At 47.0% G+C, this 23378-nt stretch overlaps 1 protein-coding gene and 1 long non-coding RNA gene across 7 annotated transcripts in view; one reads left to right on the top strand and one right to left on the bottom strand.

Annotated features, from left to right (window-relative positions):
* LOC122920885 overlaps nucleotides 1-23378 on the top strand; it is a 68943-nt gene that overhangs the window by 38357 nt on the left and 7208 nt on the right. The window contains exon 3 of the long non-coding RNA XR_006386945.1: nucleotides 2545-2628. This is a non-coding gene — a long non-coding RNA (uncharacterized LOC122920885). The remainder of the gene's footprint in view (nucleotides 1-2544; nucleotides 2629-23378) is intronic.
* Nucleotides 19330-23378, bottom strand: part of TEAD1 (TEA domain transcription factor 1) — a 142205-nt gene continuing 138156 nt past the window's right edge. For 3 of the 6 annotated variants that reach the window (XM_044270675.1, XM_044270676.1, XM_044270679.1), the window contains 2 exons: nucleotides 22198-22350; nucleotides 19330-21954 (listed from right to left, as the gene is read on the bottom strand). In XM_044270675.1, coding sequence (XP_044126610.1) covers nucleotides 21841-21954; nucleotides 22198-22350 — 267 coding nt within the window. In that variant the 3' untranslated portion in view covers nucleotides 19330-21840. The remainder of the gene's footprint in view (nucleotides 21955-22197; nucleotides 22351-23378) is intronic. The other 3 variants (XM_044270678.1, XM_044270680.1, XM_044270677.1) reach the window with 1 other exon arrangement.

Genomic DNA, 23378 nt, shown 5'->3' with positions numbered 1-23378 from the left:
CAGATATTCCCACGTTCTTATCGGTGGGCTTCTAACTTCTGAGACCCCCACTGCTCCTGTGGATGAAGAGATCGCGCAGGGATTTAGCAATGGCTGCCCCCACCACTCCCTGGGCAAGGAAGACTGAACAGCTTCATTCTCAGGATCGCTGGGGCTCAGACATTCCACGGCCCCACAAAAGAAAATAGAACATGTCCTATTCTTGTCCGTTTTACAGACAAGAATAGGCATTTCTATTTATGGACGGCCCATTCCATTCCGTAATTTGGGGACTGCAGAACACGGCGCGGTCACGTGCCTCAGGGACACAATCTGCTGGTGTGGTCATTTTACACAGCGGCATTTTGGGGTCCATATTATGTTCGCTCTCTGATGGGTGATGTAAATTCAGTACAGTGGAATGGTGGGCTGCGGCTGTGTGTCCCTATTATGGCTGCGGCTGTGCGTCCCTATTATGGCTGCGCCTCCCTATTATGGCTGCGCCTCCCTATTATGGCTGCGGCTGCGCCTCCCTATTATGGCTGCGGCTGCGCCTCCCTATTATGGCTGCGGCTGAGCCTCCCTATTATGGCTGCGGCTGCGTCCCCCTATTATGGCTGCGGCTGCGTCCCTATTATGGCTGCGGCTGTGTCCCCCTATTATGGCTGCGGCTGTGTCCCCCTATTATGGCTGCGGCTGCGTCCCCCTATTATGGCTGCGGCTGCGTGTCCCTATTATGGCTGCGGCTGCGCGTCCCTATTATGGCTGCGGCTGCGCCTCCCTATTATGGCTGCGGCTGCGTCCCCCTATTATGGCTGCGGCTGCGCGTCGCTATTATGGCTGCGCGTCGCTATTATGGCTGCGGCTGCGCCTCCCTATTATGGCTGCGGCTGCGTCCCCCTATTATGGCTGCGGCTGCGTGTCCCTATTATGGCTGCGGCTGCGCGTCCCTATTATGGCTGCGGCTGCGCCTCCCTATTATGGCTGCGGCTGCGTCCCCCTATTATGGCTGCGGCTGCGCCTCCCTATTATGGCTGCGCGTCGCTATTATGGCTGCGGCTGCGCCTCCCTATTATGGCTGCGCCTCCCTATTATGGCTGCGGCTGCGCCTCCCTATTATGGCTGCGGCTGCGCCTCCCTATTATGGCTGCGCCTCCCTATTATGGCTGCGGCTGCGTCCCCCTATTATGGCTGCGGCTGCGTGTCCCTATTATGGCTGCGGCTGCGCGTCCCTATTATGGCTGCGGCTGCGCCTCCCTATTATGGCTGCGGCTGCGTCCCCCTATTATGGCTGCGGCTGCGCCTCCCTATTATGGCTGCGCGTCGCTATTATGGCTGCGGCTGCGCCTCCCTACTATGGCTGCGCCTCCCTATTATGGCTGCGGCTGCGCCTCCCTATTATGGCTGCGGCTGCGCCTCCCTATTATGGCTGCGGCTGCGCCTCCCTATTATGGCTGCGGCTGCGCCTCCCTATTATGGCTGCGGCTGCGCCTCCCTATTATGGCTGCGCCTCCCTATTATGGCTGCGGCTGCGCCTCCCTATTATGGCTGCGGCTGTGTCCCCCTATTATGGCTGCAGTATCCCCCCCCCCCACCAAATAAAGGAAATGTCACCAAAAATATTATCTGCCAGTTAAAAACCGATAGGGCCTCGTCTCCTTTTTATCTAATCTGTTTTTATTTTCTGATTGTAGATTTTTTTTATTCTATTTCCTTAACATGATTATTCCTTGTGGTCAGTGTGAAAACTGCAGGGTTTTATCGTTTTTGTTGAACTATAGATATTGACATGAAAAATAAAAAAATATCACCAAAAATTCTTTAAAATATGTAAAACATGATTTACACAATAGGCCATTTTCTGATGACACATTCCCCTTAAATGGAGCTGAAATGAATCCTGGAGTGATCGAAGTTTGCCTCTTGTGAACTGTGGCGTATCCGGCCGTGTACAGATGCTAAAACGTGGACGCGTCGAACTCGCCTGGTCTGAGATAACGGCCACATACTGTAGTGGGGGAGGGACGACTATTGATTACAGGCTTTGATTTCTGAATCCTCAGGACGACAGACGCTCTGCTAACGACAGTTACAGTCCAGCTCCTTGGGTAGAAAAAGTGAGCAATAATCAAATGCATTAGTGAAAAGTAACTGCGCAGCTTCTGAGGCCACTGCGCACGACGAGGTGCAACCCCTAAGGAGGAGACGTTGGCTGTGCTCATTTTAGGACGTACCCTGGTCAGAGACAAAATACTCTCCCTGACACCTCGATACCCAGACGGGTCTGTTCATTGTTTGCCCTGTACATATTACTGCCTGAATATCTAGCCAGTAAGCAATAGTCGCATGGCGGTATAGTGTGCGGCTCTGAGGTCCTGCAGCCGGTGACCGCGTCCTAACACAGACTCGCTCTCGGAGCTGAAGGCCTCGCTTCAAGGATGCCGTCTCTTCCTGTAAACATCTGTGGTACCAAGACTTCTACATTAGTGTGGAGACCAGACACACAGACCTCCTTCATGTTCTCACTAAACACACAGACCATTTTATTTTATTTTTTTATCTCAGGAGCGAGTGGCCGGTCAGAGGCGGAGGACGCGTCCTGCTTTCTGGAACCTCAGACCGATTATGATGGCAGATATTCTCGGAGCGGTGAGAACGCGATTCTTGTTTATTTTCAATTACCATTTATCCTGCAGAATGAGGCGCTGGGGGAATGAGGCGCTGCAGATTGATCCCCTGGAGAGAACTTTTTAGAGGTTGTCCCATTGCTGACATTCTGAAGGCCCCTTTACACAGGCCGCTGATGGGGCAATTATTGGGAAGGAGCGTGCCCAGTAACTGCCCGTGTAAAAGTGCCGCTGATTGACTGAGTGAAAGCATGTTTGACGCGGACACCAACATTCTCCTCTGATTGTATTTGGGAATGGGCTTCCAGAGACGGCCATCGGTAACTAACGATACCTCCTCCTGTGTGCGGTCCGGGAACGCTGGAGACCACACGGTGTAGGATTCACTTACACTCACCGACTGGGAAGAGATCATTCCTTCCCGATAACTCCCCGCTTGTCAGTGGAGGAAGGAGAAGGGTTTCCATGCAGCGACCACTAATGTCATCCACTGTTTCTGCGTCACTGTTCACAGCTCAATTTACTGCCCAGAAGCAATGATTTCACCCTATGAACCAGTGTTTGGGGTATTCTCTGGGTAATCTGCATTTACACAGGCCTGTTATAGGGTCCGAGTGTCCCTAGTAATGTTCGGCCTGACAATAGCGCAGTGTAAATCCACCCTAACTGTTCCTGCAACCAACAGTCTTCCAGCAACCTTGGCATTTTACTGTATGAAAGATGGCCAATCAGACAGGGGCTGAACGTCTTGGCAGCCTGTTTAGTCAACGTTAAAACATGAACACGGTTGCTGGAGCGGGCACTCGCTCAACCGCAGGCCACGGCCGTTTTGCGCAGTCTGCGCTTCGTCTGACCTCTCATGTGATGACGTCAGCACGCTCCTCTCTATAGACTGTGTGTCTGACGTCATCACTATAACAATGATATACACATACGGCTAGGTCATTCTTATCGTTTAGGCCTAAAGGTCCCATCGCATTTGTTTTAATTGTCCAAGAGGCTTCTCTGTGGAGTAATACACGATGTCCATCTCCTCCATTCACTGAAACTCCCACTATTTCTATTCCTGCACCTGTGAGGACATTACTGTCCATGCGCTTCTCTTATATGCTCCATCAATCTCGGCGAGCCAAGTCTCAATGGATTTCTTATGTTCTCTGAACCTTATGTATAAACATCTTATGGTTTTTCCTATATAGAACCTTCCACATGGACAGAATATAACAAACCAAAAACTGCGTTTTACATGATATAAACTGTTTCGCTGTGCGTTTCACTCCTCCTATATTCAGGTTTCTAGACTTAATTATAAATGGACATGCCGTACATTGGCCACGTTTATAATTTCCCTGTGGTGTTCCTTTCTCTAGCCAATTTTCCTGTCTGCTCTCAAACCTGCTTCTTACCATCTTGTTTCTAATGGTCTGGCTCCTTCTAACGCTCATCAATGGTGGATTCTTAGTTTTTTCATTTAGATCTTCATCATGGGCAAGGAAGCTCCAGTTATTCAGGATGGCCTTTTTTGGAATCGTGGCCACAGGTGTATATGTAAAGGTGAACACTGCTCCCTCTTCTCGATTGTTCTCCTTTACCGCTCTTTTTCCGGGTACACCCTCTCCAGTAATCTTCTTTTTAGATCTCTAGACCGGTCTATAAAATCTGCCTCTTCACCCGCTATCCTTCTCAATCTTGTAAATTGCCCATAGGGTACTGCTTTTTTTTTTTTTTTTACATATGGGGGGTGGAAGCTCCTGAAGTGTAAGAGGGAATTCGTGGCAGGAGGCTTTCTGTATACTTTAGTTTTTCATATTCCCCCTTGTACATTGACTCTTACATCCAAAAATTCCAATTCTCTTGGGCTTATGTTGCTGGTAAATTTCATATTCATATCATTCCCAGTGTTTAAATACTCCACAAATTCCTCAAATTGCACTTCAGTTCCTCTCCATGAGATGAAAATCTCATCAATAAATCTCAAAAAAGCTTTGTTACTCACAAATTTATTTTTAGTGGTGAACACACATTTATCCTCAAAGGTAGACAGATATAAGTTTGCAAAAGTGCAGGAGACTGGCGTCCCCACGGCTGGAAATGCCATTTATTATCACATATAAAGGCGTCATGTGTCATGACAAATCTCAAAGCTTCCCTTCCAAATTCCGCCTACTGCTCACTCACATTCTTGTGTACACGCTTTCTACAGCTATAGATGCTAAAAGATCTCCTTCTTGCCACTGTATATCCCTAATCAGTGCAGAAATGCGTTAGTATCTTTCAGATATGATGGTATCCCTTTCAAAAGAGGACGAAGTAGCCAATCTACATATTGTGACAGGGGTTCGGTAATTGACCCTATTCCTGACACCATCGGTCGTCCAGGTGGATTTTCCACCGATTTATGCACTTTAAGTACAAGGTTTTGTAGGGTATTTGGGATACAACCTCTCCCCATCTATTTCCACAGCAGTGACCTCAGCTGCTTCTGATATTGTAAGATTGGGTTATTCGCCAGTCGTGTATATACTTGTCCTCGCGCTGTCCCAAAGCTTTTTATGTAATATTCTTTCTGCATCAACACTATGTGACCTCCCTTGTCGGCTGGTGTCACCATTATATTAAGCCACTGCGGGGCCCGTGCTTCCCCCTTACTGATACTTTTCTTCATCTTTGGATATATCCGGCATCTCACTTCTTTGAGTACCTGTTTTTGAAAAATATCTAAGCTACTTCCAGCCGAAAAGGGAGGGTTAAATGTTGATTTGACGCCTTTCATAAACGGTTCCTGTGTTTGTACCGTCTCTTGCTGTAGGGCCAGCCATGTGTTCCCATCTTTATCTCCTGTATTTACTCCTACAGAATCCATCCTCACTGCTCGGGCTCGGGTTTTCTCCTTTTACCTCCACTTTATTCTGTTATTTTTATAAAACGTTTGCAGATTCAACTTCCTGAGAGCTTTGAACAAATCTACTTCAAAATCTACTGGATCAAATCCTTCCACTAAACTAAAGTTCAAACCCTTTGACCGCAACCATAGACAATCCTCCTCTAAGTTCACATCTGTTATGTACAACATTGCTTCCCCTTGTTTGCTCTCCGGTGTCCTCCACGCCCATTCTTATTGCTTCCAAGATACTCGTTTCCTTTTGTATCTTCCGTTCCAGTTTCTTCCCCTTTGATCGCCCCCTTCCGATTTTTCTCCTAAAAGGGCGCTGTCTCCCCAATTGACGTCTCTCCTCTCGCCTTCGTAGCCATTGTTGCATTATTTAGATCTTCTGAAGCGCTTGGATCAGATTCTGTGGTCCGTCCATCCATATTTCTCCTTCTCCCTGGTCTGCTTTCTACTCTCTTTACAATCATTATCATAGTCCAGTTTATCTCTCAAAAATTTGTCTTTCTTTCTCTTTAATTTCCACTTACATCGGTATTATTTTCTTTCCCAATTTTATAAAAAACAATTGCTGTTGGTTATCAGTTTGTCTCACTCTCAATTCAAGACTTCCTTTAGGAGAAAAATCAGAAGGGGGCAAAGGGGAAGAAACTGGACTGTAAGAGTCAATGTACAAATATGAAAAACTAAAGTATACAGAAAGCCTCCTGCCACGAATTCCCTCTAGCACTTCAGGAGCTTCCACCCCCGTATGTAAAAAGCAGTACCCTATGGGCAATTTACAAGATTGAGAAGGATAGCGGGTGAAGAGGCAGATTTTATAGACCAGTCTAGAGATCTAAAAAGATTATTACTGGAGAGGGTGTACCCGGAAAAAGAGCGGTAATGGAGAACAATGAAGAATAGGGAGCAGTGTTCACCTTTAGATATACACCTATGGCCACGATTATAATATAAAAAACAAACACACACCCTGAATACCTGGAGCACCCAGATGCTCTGCAGATTGTATCTGAATTTGCAGGCCAAAAAAAAAGAAAAATCTGCTGATTGTTAAAGTAGACGAGTTTTTAACAATTCTCAGCCACACACTGCGGAAGGAAAATCTGCACCGAAAACGACATGTATTGCGGATTTAAATCTGCATTGTGTATATAACTAGAAAGAGTCCCTGGCGCTGCCAGAGTATGAAGTGTTGGTCTGTTTGTGCGTTTATTGGATTTGTTCCAAGGGTGCCCAGGAGGGAAATCGCTAATAACCCTATATACCCCGACAGTTAGTTTTATTTTATTTTTAAATTGTCCCCTTAACCGTGACCTCCATAGTGCTCCACCCCCTTAACCGTGACCTCCATAGTGCTCCGCCCCCTTAACCGTGACCTCCACAGCGCCCCGCCCCCTTAACTGTGACCTCCATAGCGCTCCACCCCCTTAACCGTGACCTCCATAGTGCTCCGCCCCTTAACCGTGACCGCCACAGCACCCCACCCCCTTAACTGTGACCTCCAGCGCCCTGCCCCTTAACCGTGACCTCCACAGCACCCCGCCCCCTAACCGTGACCTCCACAGCACCCCGCCCCCTAACCGTGACCTCCACAGCACCCCACCCCCTAACCGTGACCTCCACAGCACCCCACCCCCTAACCGTGACCTCCACAGCACCCCACCCCCTTAACATTAACCTTATAACAGTGAAGAAAGATGGCCAAGATGTCATAGTAACCTTGTGTAAAACAGCATGTGCGTCAGTGAGGCGAAGACTGAAGAGCCGAGGAGCTTCTATTGGCTAATAAGAGTCATGTGACCATGTGTATGTTGGGATATGACTGAAGGACCTGTGAGAATCTATTGGCTAATACGGGTCATGTGGATGGTGCCATATTTGCATTTTTTTTATTAATATCGCAAGAAAGGTACATCATAAAGAGCTGAGACCTTCATGAAAACCTTCCCAGGCACCCCTTGTAACCAAATTTGGTGTCCAATTTTGAGGGTGTGAGCTAAAACGCATATGAATTTGCATTGTTGTGCGTGTAAAAAGTACATTGATGAGCAATCAATGGAGTGCAGTCATGAGAGTGGGGTAAGTCGGCTCTTCACCCACATGGTGCTGAATGGATTGACGACGGCCACAAAGGGATCTCTTTTGCGATGGATGCTTTTGGGGGGGGGGGGATATTTTACAGCAAGAATAACGCTGCAGATTGCGCTATTGTTACTATCAAAAGATTATCTGAAGCAGGAGGAGCAGATCGATACATAGATTCAGCAAAGCTTGTGATTTATACATTTAAAGGGCTGTGTATGTTTGGGGTGGGGGGACCTGCAAAGGGACACATACTACTTCTCTCCCTGGCCTTGGCTGCACTTCAAGGATGTAAACAGCTGTTTTGACCCCACTGCAGCCAATCGATGGCTGCTGCAGTAACCTGCTCCCCTTGCATCATGTGACCATTTGTCATGACACAAGGGGAGTGAGTCACAACTGCGGCCAGCGATTGCCTGCAGTGGTGTTAAAACAGAAGTTTACATAGTAGCTATAGCCTGTAATATTATTACACTCCAGAAATACATCCAGGCCCCTCCTGAATTCCTTTATTGTACTCACCATCACCACCTCCTCAGGCAGAGAGCCCACAGTCTCGCCGCTCTTACCGTAAAGAGCCCACAGTCTCGCCGCTCTTACCGTAAAGAGCCCACAGTCTCGCCGCTCTTACCGTAAAGAGCCCACAGTCTCGCCGCTCTTACCGTAAAGAGCCCACAGTCTCGCCGCTCTTACCGTAAAGAGCCCACAGTCTCGCCGCTCTTACCGTAAAGAGCCCACAGTCTCGCCGCTCTTACCGTAAAGAGCCCACAGTCTCGCCGCTCTTACCGTAAAGAGCCCACAGTCTCGCCGCTCTTACCGTAAAGAGCCCACAGTCTCGCCGCTCTTACCGTAAAGAATCCTCTTCTATGTTTGTGTACAAACCTTCTTTCCTCCAGACGCAGAGGATGTCCCCTCGTCACAGTCCTGGGGGATAAATAGATGATGGGAGTGATCTCTGTACTGACCCCTGATATATTTATACATAGTAATTAGATCTCCCCTCAGTCATCTTTTTTCTAAAGTCAATAACCCTAGTTTTGATAATCTTTCAGGGTACTGTAGTTGCACCATTCCAGTTATTACTGTAGTTGCCCTCCTCTGGACCCTCTCCAGCTCTGCTATGTCTGCCTTGTTTACAGGAGCCCAGAACTGTTCACATCAAGAGAAGACTGGGGAGAGCTGGAGTCGGGAAGTAGGTAGGTCTGCACAATACGGGTGCTGCTAAAAACCCCTCCAAATATGTACAGCCCCTTTAAATCTCTGCCGTTTCTGAGCTCATTCATACAGGAGAGCTGTCAGTCACCAATAAGAAGCCATCTGTGTATACACACTTACACAGAGAATGCAATTACTGATAACACGTCCCCGTGTACAACCATCAGTGACTGACAGCTATCTGTATACACACTTACACAGAGAATGCAATCACTGATAACACGTCCCCGTGTACAACCATCAGTGACTGACAGCTATCTCTGTATACACACTTACACAGAGAATGCTATCACTGATAACACGTCCCCGTGTACAACCATCAGTGACTGACAGCTCTCTCTGTATACACACTTACACAGAGAATGCTATCACTGATAACACGTCCCCGTGTACAACCATCAGTGACTGACAGTACTCTCTGTGTGTGTATACAGAGAGAGCTATCACTGATAACCAACTCTGACGTGCAAGAGCACAGATCAAAGTCCATTCAACACACACTCGAAGAACCTGACCACATCCAGCAAGGCCCGGAATAGGCACCCACTGTGCTGCCTTGTGGGTGCTTCACAGCTGCTGGACCAGGGGACCCCACCGAAGGCCTGATGAACAGTAAATAACATGTGCCGATCCTGAAGTTGTAAGCGGTTACCAACACTGCAGACGTGGTTTTCAAGTGGTTATGACTGGTTCCAGCAAGACCTGGCGCTCGGCTGGATTTCCTGAGAAATCAAGGAGTCTTTTTTTTTTTTTTTTTTTTTTTTTCGCACAACACAAGATTGCTTTATTGGAACGGCCTGGAAACTCGCCAGATAAGAAGCTGATCGCACACCTGTCGATGCCGTCATGAACAGGAAACATGGGTGGTGCAACGAAAACAATCAAAATGTGATTCACAGATCAAGAAATAAGAGATGTGCAGAAAACTGCTGGAACCTCTAAGGGTGCAGCAAAAGGAGGGCACGGCCTCAAATATGTGAAATAAAAAGGGCCTTTGTACAGATGAGGTGAATTTGAATGAATGTTCCTGTGAACACTTGTTCCCAACAATCTGCCTGTCTAAATGTGCCGCCAATCGCCCATTCGTGCAGTCACTCCTATCATTGTCTCTGGGCAGCAGAGCCTACTGTCTAAACAGCGATCCACTGCCCAAAACAATGATTCTGTACGGGGATGAGCGATCGCAATAAGGATCCCTCATACTGTGGAGGAGATCGCTGCAGCCGACTGTCGGGAAGGAACGGGCCGTCTAAACCCCCTTTACATTCTAGAGACATATTCTATACAACTGGGGCTGTAAGAAAAAAAGGGGAAGTGAGAGGACGCTGCCCATAAGAGCTGACACTTTTTAAATAGAAAGGGTGGAGCGGTCAACGGAAAAAGGCCAGTGCCGTCCATGTGGCCCCTGACATTGGCAGCCAGAATATAAATGAGTCCGTGTGAAGCGGTCCCCGATCCCACACGTATATCAGCTGCAGGGTAGTAGGGTATCACTATCCAGGTCTCAGACGGATCCGCTCTGAACGCAAGTGTGAAAGTAGCCTCAGAGTTGCGCATCTGTGCTTTTCACCGGCATACATTTATGGGTAAAACTGATTTGTCACGACGTGCATGGGCGCTGCGCTGCCGGGGCAGGTATTACTCTGGCAGTCCATACACCAGACTGAAATCTACTCCAGCTTGGATTGGTCATTTGTGTCGGCTTCTAGTGTAAATAATGAGACGTCTTTCCAGTGGCCGATGGCCCCGCCCACAATGCCCTCACCACGCCCCATCTTCAGAAACGGACATGGGTGGTGTAATGTAAAAGTGACTAAATCTAGTCGCAATGTCATTGAAAAGTTTGCAACACCAGGTTTTCCAACTTTTGAGCTCCAAATCCATGGCATAGATGATAAACCTGCCCCTTGTAAAGAAAAACATTGGCCGACATTCACTAACCCGGTCTAAATAGTGGACAGAAAAACGATGCTAAATCTGGTTCAGCTTCAGACAGTGCAGTGGTGGCGAACGGGTGCCAGAGGCAGAACTGAGCCCTCTGTAGGCCCCCGCACCCTGGAAAAAGTCTATGGTACCAACACGCCTTAGAGGTTTCCTGCCATTCATTGGCGCAGGGCACACCATGCACGGCACAGGGGGCGCAGGGCACACCATGCACGGCACACAGAAGACAACACTGCATCTGACTGATCTCACAGCTTCATAATGCCTCATCATGCCATCAGTTCTTGCTGTACTGAACTCAGGTAACGTACAGGGCACACCATGCACGGCACAGGCGACGTAGGGAACACCATGCACGGCACAGGGCACAGCACAGGGGGCGCACCATGAACGGCACAGGGCATCGCATTGAATGTAGGCAGGATATAATAGCTAAATGATAACGTACATGGGTAATAGTACAAGATGTACTATTGGACTGTAGCATTCAGGTTACATTGCAGTTTTGGAACTTTGTGATAAATATGTGGGTTTTGGGTTGCAGTTTGGGCACTCTGTCTGTAAAAGGTTCGCCACCACTGGTCTAGTGTATACCACCCATGCCGAAAATGTGTCTGCATGCCCGAACATCTGTCCACCAAAAACAGTGTCTAATCTGTGGCACTTTTATGCGCCAGAACTGTGGCTCTCCGGTTCCTCAGCGTATCTAGAAGCTGGATGCAAGCCGACCATGGACTCATTCTGGTCATAAGCCATTCTTTAGGAGCATCTGAATAATAAAGCCAGTTTGACACAGAAGACAACACTGCATCTGACTGATGCCGCAGCATCATCATGCCGTCAGTAACGTGTGACCACAGGACAGTAGACCCGCGGTCCGAGCCGTTCATTGAGGGACACGCCACATTCGCATGGAGCCGGTTTCCTGGTCTGCAGTAAGTTGTGCCCGAATTCTGGCTCAAACATTTGCATTTTCATAGTGAAGGTGGCCGCTGCATTCTGTAGACCAGATCAATGTGTCTGAATCTTCTACAGGTTATACAGTATTTACCCCAAAATAGGATTCATACAAAGTATAATCAGAAACAATTTTCACAAATGTGTAACTTTTTTAAGCAGTTTTTAAACTCTATATAAAACTTTGAAAACTTACCCACGTTTTGTGTATGGTGAACAGTCTTACCTCCGGCATGGAGCCGTTACAGAGTAACCAGACGTTACAATCTACCACAACAGACACCCAGCGTCTCGTTTCCAAAGGCTTCACTTAAAAAAGAGCATGTCCTCACAAATGGCATTCTTGTGACACACCGGTAGCACCGATGCCGGATAGGTTGGATATAGTCCTGGGTATGTTATAAGTGTCCTGGTACGGTGTAATTTTGGCAGATGCATTATAGTTTAGTCTGCTAATCTCATGAGGTACATTTACCGGCACAGATGAGCAGCAGATTGTCGGGAAGGAGGCGTTCAGTGGAGGAGACACATTTACATGCAGTGATCTCCTTCACAGTCCGAGGACGAGGGATCGCTATTGCTCGCTGCATTATTTCTGGGCAGCGGATCGCTCTTCAGACCGTATGATCTACTGCCCTGAAACGATGACGGGTGGCGTTTTGCTCATTCATCGGAGGTTCTGCTGCAACTTTAAACAGGCAGATTGCCGGGAACAATCGTTCATTCCCGATAATCTGCCCGACTGTCTAAATCCACCATTAGAATACTGGAATACCTACCCTACTAGTGTGTATCTGGAGTATAATGGGTATTATTAAAAGGTGAAAATTGAACATTTTTGGGAAAAGACTGTGGTGCTGCAATATTGAACCAACCCAGCCTAATACTTACTCCCACCTCAAAAATAGCCCTAACCAAACCCTAGAGGCCCCCATACACATTAGAGTACCATCAATGAAGTCCGCCTTCTGTCAGTCTAATATGTATGGGGGAGAGAAGGGTCGGCTAACGGAATTTGTCCCCAAAGTCTTTTGTCCTCCCAGGACACCGACCACTCCTCCATGCTTAGAGGGAGGGGGATGTGTATGGCCGGTTTCAGCCCCAAAGTAAATAACTGTAAAGTAAAGCTGTAAAATAACCCCCCTTTGTGTCTCCCTAAATAAATAACGGGACAAAGACATGAACAATTTAATGGTCTTTTATTTTCAATTGATACTGTATGAATACAAAGTTTCTAAAAAGCTACAAAAAGTCTACCACTGTCAAGAAGGCATCAAAATCTGTCACTTTGCAAAGACATTAAAACACCTGCAGTAACCGACACAAAAATAGCATTTTAGAGTGATGAAATAATTGCACTTAACTGTCATAGATATTAAATCACACATGTACCGCCAGAAAAGCTAGAATACAGTTTGTTTTTTTCAATTCCTTAAACAAAGCACCGTTTAAAAAAACAAAAACAAATCTCCGCACACAAACCCTATAATTTCATATTAACTATCTCTCTAAAAGATAAATTCACTTTAAAGCCAACACATCTTTTTTTTTTTTTTTTTCCTTTAACAAAAAGGTACCAGTACCTACACAAAGACGACAACAGACCGGAAAAAATATAATAAAATAAAATATTGAACTGCTAAAGGCTTTGACGTATTGGCGGAAATCTGAGAATGGTACAAAAACACTGAAAACAGCTCGGTGAATGATTAGGATAATGCAGGTCAACAAGGCAGCTTCTTCTTCAACAAAACCGGCAGCAGTACGACATTGACCACCGACCATATATGAAAAGGCAGAAATCACACAAACCAGGCGCTTTTTATGGTTTTTCCTTTTTTTTGTACAATACACAAACAGAAGGTGATTTTTTAAATCTTTCTTAGAACTCATCTACAAAGTGAACATATTCTTATGGCAAACAGTTTATTACACACAACATAGTAATATTAAGCAGTAAAGGCTATCAGGTTTGACTTTTTTTTATAATTTTTTTTTCTCTCTTTAGAGGCACATTTTAGAATTTTTTAGGATTATCTCCCCCCCTCTGTCTAGCAGTCAGAATGCTCTAGGAAGGGGGGAAATGCAGCTGTAAAACATAATATTCGACAGACCCCCCCATACCCACCCCTCTCCCCTATAGGATTTAGTGTTTATATTATTGACGAGTGGCACTGGGGGAGGGGAGGGAACCAAATGAAATACCAAAGTGTCTGTGGTCAGCCATGTCATTCCCCTGACTGAAGAGGAACATTTTCCCTGGGATTGGGGGTCAGTAACATGTTCCATTACCACAGGGCGTAGACTCCAATAATAAGCATCTACTAGGAGCCAATACCTGTATCTATGCAACATGTTATTACAACTGAAATTACTTCCATAGGAAGAATCTCATCCATTTTTTTTTTGTATTTTTTTTATTTATTTTTTTAACATCACAGTATATGTTTTCTCTAGTCATTTGCTTGTACTGACAATGTAAACCTTCATTTTTGAGTAGTGTGGGAGAAATGATTTATGAAATGTCTGAGCAGTCAAAAAAAAAAAAAAAAAAGGCCAAAAATAGGTATTTTCCCCGGCCGTCCCTTCAGTACTTTGTGGAGGTTAGTAATTAAAGAGTCTCCAGTCCATACGAGCTCGAGTCGTCCTCTCAGGTTGTTAGAAAATCTACTGTGCAGTTACTACATCTAGTTAAAGGAGTCCGAGAGCCAGACACTGCAGAAGGCTGCCCAATAACCAACGCAGTCACATCTCTGGTTTCCCATCTTATGAACACTATTTACAAGATGTCGAAAGAGGAGTAACTTTGGTAGAACATTATATTCTCTTGTACTGATCCTGAGTTACATTGTGTATTATCCTCCAGAGCTGCACTCACTATTCTGCTGGGGCAGTCACTGTGTACATACATTACTTATCCTGTACTGATCCTGAGTTACATCCTGTATTATACTCCAGAGCTGCACTCACTATTCTGCTGGTAAAGTCACTGTGTACATACATTACTTATCCTGTATTATACTCCAGAGCTGCACTCACTATTCTGCTGGGGCAGTCACTGTGTACATACATTACTTATCCTGTATTATACTCCAGAGCTGCACTCACTATTCTGCTGGTGCAGTCACTGTGTACATACATTACTTATCCTGTACTGATCCTGAGTTACATGCTGTATTATACTCCAGAGCTGCACTCACTATTCTGCTGGTAAAGTCACTGTGTACATACATTACTTATCCTGTATTATACTCCAGAGCTGCACTCAATAAGCTCAATTTGTTTTATTATTGCACAAAGCTGTTTCTGGTAGTTTGCATTCTGGGAAGCCCAGACTTTACATCAGGTACTTATACAGTAATCTGAGCAAAAAATAAACTTCCCTCTGCATAACCCCTCAGCTCTGGGTAGTGTCTCTCAACAGGCATACTGATGGTTTCCAAAAACAACCAGCAGAATTATGAATACAGCTCTGAAGTGTAATTCTGGCTGATATTATTCAGTATAAGATCCGTAAATTATTTACAAAGTGACGACTTCCTATGTTGCTTCTACTACTGTTCTATGTAAATCTGAAGCTACTGTTGAATGGTGGCCGAGACTGGTTATTATTACGTCCATGGGGTGGGGGGTGAATTGAGTTGCACGTTTTGACCTTCGCTCCTGGCATCGATCCCCCCCACTGTGCTCTATTCATCTCTGTGCCGACCTTTCCCACCTTGTGCTACACAACTGGAGCTGATGACAAATGATGTACAAGTCGATGGATTAACCCGAATCGGCTCAGTTCTGTGGCGCTATAGACCAGCAGAGCTGCGAGTCCAGGAAAGCTGAGTGACCGCTATTACAGCAATCCCGAGAAATGGCACAGTAGAATGTAACAACTTGGGAGAGGAAAACTCGAGGACGCATTTACTGGCATTTTTCTTTATTTTGGGGCTATGCTGATTAAAGGGGTTGTCCGGTTTCAGAAGGATGACCCTGGGGGAGGGGTGACATCAGCCTGCAATAAGTACTTACCTGGCAGATCCAGTCCCTCCAGGTTTCCCGGTGAGGCCGTTTACCTGGCTGCAGCGGTGACCTCACGTTGACAACCCATGACCGCTGCAACCAATCCTAGTCCTCTCCGGTGTACCAGCAGCGAGAACCAGAGCACTGGATCCGCCAGGCAAGTACTGATCCCCAGGGAAAGGAAAACCCTCTGGGCCATTGATGGCATATCACTAGGTAAGGCCTGTCAGATGTGTGCGGCTCCCACCTCTGGGACTCATTCCTATCTAGAGGACGGGGCCCCTAAAGTGAAGGAGAATGCGCTGCGTAGTCTCCATTTTTCGCTATGGGCGTTCCGAAAATAGCCAAGGGAGTGCTCTGAACTATTCTCGGGAGTCTCCTAGGGCTGAATGTAGAGCGCACCGAGCAAGTGCAGCCATCTCTCAATTCTCTGCTATGGGACTGTTGGAAATAGACGAGCCGGCTCTCATAGCGGTGACGGAGAATGGCCGCGTCCCAGAGGTGGTAATGGCGTGCTCTAGTGATAGGACATCAGTGTCACAGATGGGACTGCCCCTTTAAATAGAGTTACCAGGTTAACATTGGGATAACATTTTTAGGGAAAAAATGGTTGTCAACTTTGCTATACCTGTGCCGAGGTGACCAGGAGACGCCCATGGAAAGGCAACTCGTTTTTACATTGATTAAAAGGCATCAGATTAAAGATCTACAGACATAAATCCCAACACCCATGGGTGCCGTACAGTCACCGATTATGTAAGGCATTCCGTATAGCACGTTTTCTCAGCTGGTAAATGCAACCAATGTGAAATATATTTTTCCCCCCGATATGTCAACCACGGCTGTCCGGCCGCCATAAACCTACGACCATGGCGTCCGTCCTGACAGATTATCATTCACATAATTACCTTATGTCTATATCCATCCAACCAGAAGGCATTATGGTGATCTGCGAGTCATTTTTTGGTCTTCTACAAATTTGTATAATTTTTTTTTTGTCTTTTGCAGCACTTTTATAAGCTGGAACATCCAAAATCAAAGGCACAGTCAGTCTAGGTTGCAAAACCTTTTGGTCAGAAAGCAGCTACAGATATGAATCTCGGAACCCCGCCGCCTGTTTGTGTTTGCAGGGTTTGGGGGATGGTTTATTTTTGCGTTGTGAATATTGATCATTATCCAATGCATATGGCTGTATCAGAAAGACTGAAATTGTTAAAAAACATACAAATCTAAAAAAGATGCCCATTTCAAGTACAAACTAAGCCATGAAATAAGGGCGGAGGAGGAGGCGTGAAAAAGTAACTATCGCAAATGTGAAATAACGTCTCAATTCATAGAAATCAGGAGCCGATTAGTGGCGGCAGGAGACACAATGGAGCAGCATGCTGACGAGTGTGAAACCAGTTTACCGTCTGAACACCATTTCACAAGGGCCATATAAACAACAGGTCACTGATCGCGTTACAGCCCGTGTTACCCATAAACATAAGACGATCGCTGGAGCCTAGTCCATCAGTGCGCTCGTGATGGTAGCCATATTGTACTGGTGTGGTGAGCAACTCTGTTCATACTCCAGAGCTGCACTCACTGTTCTGCTGGTGCATTCACTGTGTACATTAAAGAGGACTCTCCCGCTCCCGACATGGTTTCATGCATTCCCCATGTAATAATTCTAGAGCCTCTATTCTTATGGCTCCATGTTCTGCCGTTCCTTGATTATTTCTACTAATAGTTATGAATGAATTGCTAGCAGTCTGCAGTAAGGGTACAGAGGGGTGTCACCAGTTGGGGGGGGTGTCCCTGCACAGTCTGACAATAGCAGCACTGACCGGATACAATCAGTCTGTGCAGGGACACCCCCCCCCCCCAACTGGTGACACCCCTCTGTACCCTTACTGCAGACTGCTAGCAATTCATTCATAACTATTAGTAGAAATAAGGAACGGCACAACATGGAGCCGTAAGAATACTCCAGAATGGTTATTACATGGGGAGAGGTCCTCTTTAATGTACACAGTGACTGCCCGGATCTAGAGTTACCACCATGTAACACTCCACAGGAGCTTCCTCTGGTGAATTATTAGGTTTACGCTGGGTTCACACCTGAGCGTTTTACAGCCCCTTCAAACGCGCTGTAAGACGCTCAACACATGACAACCAATGCTTCCCTATGGCCCTGGTTCACACTTGAGCGTTTTACAGCGCGTTTGAACGCGCTGAAAAACGCCCTACGCTCAAAAAAGTTCTTGAGCTTCTTTGGGGCGTTTTGTCGCGCGTTCCCGTACATAGACTTTCGGGAACGCGCGACAATGGGCGTTCGCTTGTCTCTGTATGCGCGATTGTAAACGCCGGTACAATCGCGCATACAGAGCGCTCCTTTCAGAACGCTCAGGTGTGAACCCAGGGTAATGGATGGTGCCATTTTCACCCCTGGCAGGATACCCTAACCTCCCCCTGCCTGGAAGGAGCTTAGTTTACCTTGTGAAGCAGGAATGTTACTTTTGCAATAGCAGCCAGTAGAACTGTAAGTGCGGCTGTAACCCCGGCTGTAGCGCAAAGATGAAGGGAATCAGTCCCAACGCTGCGCCATTATCTGCAGTAATACATGGTGCGGTGCAGGTCGCTACTTTTATTTTCCTGCTCCCCGTTTCCCCGCGTTCAGCTCGGCTGCGTCCCTGTATTAGCGCACACAGGACGTGTATTTCAGCGCAGATTGAAGCACTGACAGCAGGAAAACATTACATATGGGCAGCACCACTCATGTAGATAACAGTCCAGCACCGCGGGGGGATCCACTTTCATTATATAGAATGGTGTTCAAAAGGTGATAAACTGAAATTCAGCCCCTGTTCAAATGCTGCTCATGTGCGGATGAGGCTTCACCTCCTGCTTCTCCACGCCGTCCCACCTGTTGAAGGGAACGCACCTTAAAGGGGTTCTCTGGGATCTCCATATTGATGGCCTATCAATATCAGCTTGGCAGGGGTCTCGCTTCTGGTGGATGAAGAAGCCGCGGCACTCTGAGTACTTACGCCTCTCTCAAGGCCTGTAACGTTACGTTCATCCGTCACGTAGCGCAGTCCCATTCAAGTGATTAGAGCCGCGCTGCAATACAGAGCACAGCCACCATACAATGGATGGCGCTATGCTTGGTAAGCCGTGACCTCCCCGCCAATCTCATGTTCGGAGAGGCCATCAGTATAAAGATCCCGGAGAACCCCTTTAACTACAAAGCAGACATTAAGAAATGATTAAACTAATGTGTACAACACTTTTGATGGACGGTTTATAGAGGTGTTTCCTACGCTCTAAGGCACTGCATCTGGAAATGCTTTGGCAGCTCTGAATAACAATCTAGAATATAAAGTTACGGATGATCGACGAAGCCTTTCCAGCTTATAAAAGCGCTCAGTTACAGGACACTTTCAGGAACGTTAAGAGAATTTAAGGCTGTCCCAGAACTGTCTGCGGCTGCAGGCGACGTGCCGTTCAGAGACACTCTGCGCAGGACAGGTGCCCTTCACCAGGACATGCGCCGTTCAGAGACACTCTGCGCAGGACAGGTGCCCCTTCACCAGGACACGCTCTGCAGGCGACGTGCCGTTCAGAGACACTCTGCGCAGGACAGGTGCCCCTTCCCCAGGACACGCTCTGCGCAGGACAGGTGCCCTTCACCAGGACACGCTCTGCAGGCGATCTGCACAGAGTGTCTGTGAACGCCACAACAGGTGCCCCTTCACCAGGACACGCTCTGCAGGCGATCTGCACAGAGTGTCTGAACGCCACGACAGGTGCCCCTTCACCAGGACACACTCTGCAGGCGACGTGCCGTTCAGAGACACTCTGTGCAGGACAGGTGCCCTTCCCCAGGACACGCTCTGCGCAGGACAGGTGCCCTTCCCCAGGACACGCTCTGCGCAGGACAGGTGCCCTTCCCCAGGACACGCTCTGCGCAGGACAGGTGCCCTTCACCAGGACACGCTCTGCGCAGGACAGGTGCCCTTCACCAGGACACGCTCTGCGCAGGACAGGTGCCCCTTCCCCAGGACACGCTCTGCGCAGGACAGGTGCCCTTCACCAGGACACGCTCTGCGCAGGACAGGTGCCCTTCACCAGGACACGCTCTGCAGCGCAGATTGTTGCTTTTCTGGATGATTTTTTTTTTCTTTTGATGCTTCAACAATTATGGCTGAATATTCATAGTAAAAGGTCATCAATATATCACATAGAAAACAGTCAGCTTTCAAAAAGTAGTGTTTGTCAGAAAATACAAGTGCTTGAAAGAACCAGTAATAAATCCCAACACGTTTGTGTTAATAAGAAGGATTACACAGGCGGTTAGTGTCAGACCTCACGGACCAGCGGCGGATCAGGAGCTGAAGTGGAATTATTCTCCTCTGACGGGAGGTAGAGGGACCTTACATGAACCCTCAGGTCCTCACTAGCCTCCAGCATTACTGTACTACAGCAGTGGGCATGAACCCTACGGGCACGGCCGCACCATCAGCTTTCCTGATGTAGCCAAAACCAATAAAGAGGAGGCATCGTGTCTGTCCTTTATACTCCCTCTCCTTTTATCATCCACTCCTGATTTTGGCTTCCAGAACTGCATGCAGGAACCTGACTGTGTGGATGTACCCTAAGGCGGTGCAGCCGGCAGCATGCAGCCAGCCACATCCACCCGCAGCAACCAATGGCCGCATGATTTTACCGCAAATCATGCAGGTCAGACACTGGCTGCATGGGGCCATCTGCCCACTTGGGTCGTACCCCTGGACTCCCTAATAACATAATAAGGCCTTTTTCTTCTCCATTTCCCCTTGGTTGCTTCTAGGAGCAGCTCCAGGTATTGTGGATGTAATGGGGTCGGCCACTTTCATATGGTTTTCCGTTCCTCGCTGTGTATTGTTTCTGATGTATAGATTACCTTTGTTCTTGCTGTTTCTTTTGTTTGTATGTAATGCCTGTGCTGGTTTTTGGCACCAGGGCACGTGGTTATGATACAGTAAATGGCTAGCCTCACCCACCCGTCCTTTCGGCATGGTGCAGCCTCCTGCGCATGCTCAGTGTAATCTAGTCCAGTGTCATCACGTGCACAGACGCCGGAGGAGACTCTCTGCGCTCGCCCGGTTCACTCATCTCCCATATTTCGGGCAGGAGCAGACTTTGGGATATCCACCATGAACTGCACCTCCCAACCTCCTAGATCTGTCGCCTCTAGAAGCCGCCATTATTGTAGCGCTCCTTCCCTCCCGCCAGCAGATATAATTTCACTCCACTCCGATACAATAGGAGGCTGGTATTAAAAAAAATATATCTAACATTAAAAAGGACATTTTTGTAAGTTAACATAAAAACAATAAAAAAAAACTTATTGCAAAATAAGCCACCTCTCTCCTAAACTCTGTTAGTACAGCTCTCTACGCTCAGGTCTGGCTACAGACGGCAGTACCGATTCCTCGTTAAAATAGTGTCCTGGACTAAAAGATGAGCTAAAACCGGAAAATAAAAACAGATTCTAGAAAACCTCCCGCCTCGTTTCAGGCACATCTGAAGAAATAGATCATTTGGTTTGAAAAGAAAAACACAATTTTTCTTCTTTAAATAATTTAGGTTCTTACATTCGTCCTTCCGCGTCCCCTCGTTAGAAAGGTTAACGTCTTGAAGCGTCCGTTTACATTCATACATTTTTATGTAAATCCGTTATCGGCTCTATTTTTTCCAACGATTTATTTTCTTAAAATTCCTTTACATTTAACCATCGCCGCAAACTCAGAAGTCTACATAACGTAGCTGTGGCACCATTAACCATGTCACTGCTGGATAACTGTGCTGTGCGATCGCTCTGCAAGGCAACAGCAAGTCTTCCCCGCGCTGCCGGAGTTTGGACTTTTTCCCCTCAGTTATTTTTTTTTTAAATTTTTCCTCTTTTTTTTTTTAAGAAATCTTTACAAACCGTAATGTTTCACAGATACAATTAATTTATAAACATATTAGAAATGACGTCACGGAAATAAACAGAGCGGAGGAACGCTGGGTGGCCGTAGGCGCTGCCACTAGTGTTGAGGTTTAGTCAGTGTCCGTTGTGAAGTTTTTAGTGTGTGTCTAGTGTACGGAGTGAACGGCGGTCTGCGGTCATTCCTTTACCAGCCTGTAGATATGATGCTGTGCGCCATGCTCGCTGTTTGACACCTCGAATACACACGCCATGCACAGTAGAGTCTCCTGCGTATCCCTGTTTGTTACCACCTTGGAAAAGAAAATGGAAATATGATCAGTGCAAAGTTAAACCACCGGCGGCCTCCAGGACACCTCAGGCGTTTCAGGTAGGACACCTCAGCCATGAACCTTTGGGACGTGCTCCCCAAATGAATGTATAACTGGGCCATTGCGTTTCGGCCTCCGCTCCCCCAGTAGCTGCACAGACTGCGGAGGATGGTGCCCCCCAGTGGTCATGTCATACATTGCAGGCAGAGCACAGATCATACCTACCAACAGAATAGTGAAGTTTTCCAACACGCTGTTCATCATGTACTTCTCCGGGAGGTGCTTCAGTTTGTGGATGAAGTTAATCATATATTCACACATCGGAGAGCGGTTTATCCTGTACACAAATCGGCCATTTTCAAACCTTGCGTATTCTGTCTGCAGAGGAGAAACAGCAGGATGTAAACGGTTTTCTATGGTCTGTGGGGGAGAGCGCTGGATCTGGGGGGGGGGCATTGGGACCCCGACCAATAACTGAAGCAAAGGGGTTTTGGTTTCTGCACCTTTCCCCAACATGCAGCATCTATAGCCAGTCAGAGGATTGATGCACACATCCCCCATTAGGAGTTAAAGGGGCCAACCCGCCTTGAGGCTGACAACCTCTGGGGTGCTTCCCTGAACACAAGACCCCCTAACTCAGGGATTGGCTGCTGCAGTCAAGGGACTAAGCCGCAGCCCAGCAGGGGATGGAGCAGCAGAGGGACTGCAGACAGGCGGAGGAGGACCCCAGGGGTTGTTGGCTCCAAGGTCGGACAACCCCTTTAAGTAGTAATAAAAAAAATATTGGAAAAAAAAATAAAAATTATTGGTTTGAATAAATAAAATTGCCCTTTTTATTTGCAAACTGTTATTTATGTAAAAAATGTTATATAGATAGAGATATATATAAATAATAGGTATCAGCGCACAGTGGCATAGCGTAGGGGGCCCGGGGTGCCATTGCCCCGGAGGGCAAAATGCAGGGGGCGCCAAGCAGCAGGCATTTCACTGAGGGCCACCGGGTCCTATGGCTCCCGTCCCCTCCATGACCTCCTGCGCTGGGATGCCCAAACTCTGGCCACAAGAGGAGACGGAGAGAGAGGAGTATGTATTTAAATGTAAGTACCATAAGGCAGGCAGGTACTGGGGGCACTGCGGGGGTGGCAGCATTATCAATACCACAGACAAGAAAGGATACCAAGGAGGAAATTATATATAGAAAGACAGAGGGGGCCATTCTATATATATTATAATAAGACAGAGGGGGCCATTATATATGTTATAATAAGACAGAGGGGGCCATTATATATATTATAATAAGACAGAGGGGGCCATTCTATATGTTATAATAAGACAGAGGGGGCCATTCTATATATTATAATAAGACAGAGGGGGCCATTCTATATGTTATAATAAGACAGAGGGGG

Source organism: Bufo gargarizans, chromosome 10 (assembly GCF_014858855.1).
Source record: "Bufo gargarizans isolate SCDJY-AF-19 chromosome 10, ASM1485885v1, whole genome shotgun sequence".
Taxonomy (NCBI): domain Eukaryota; kingdom Metazoa; phylum Chordata; class Amphibia; order Anura; family Bufonidae; genus Bufo; species Bufo gargarizans.
This window is presented reverse-complemented; position numbering and strand designations above follow the sequence as displayed.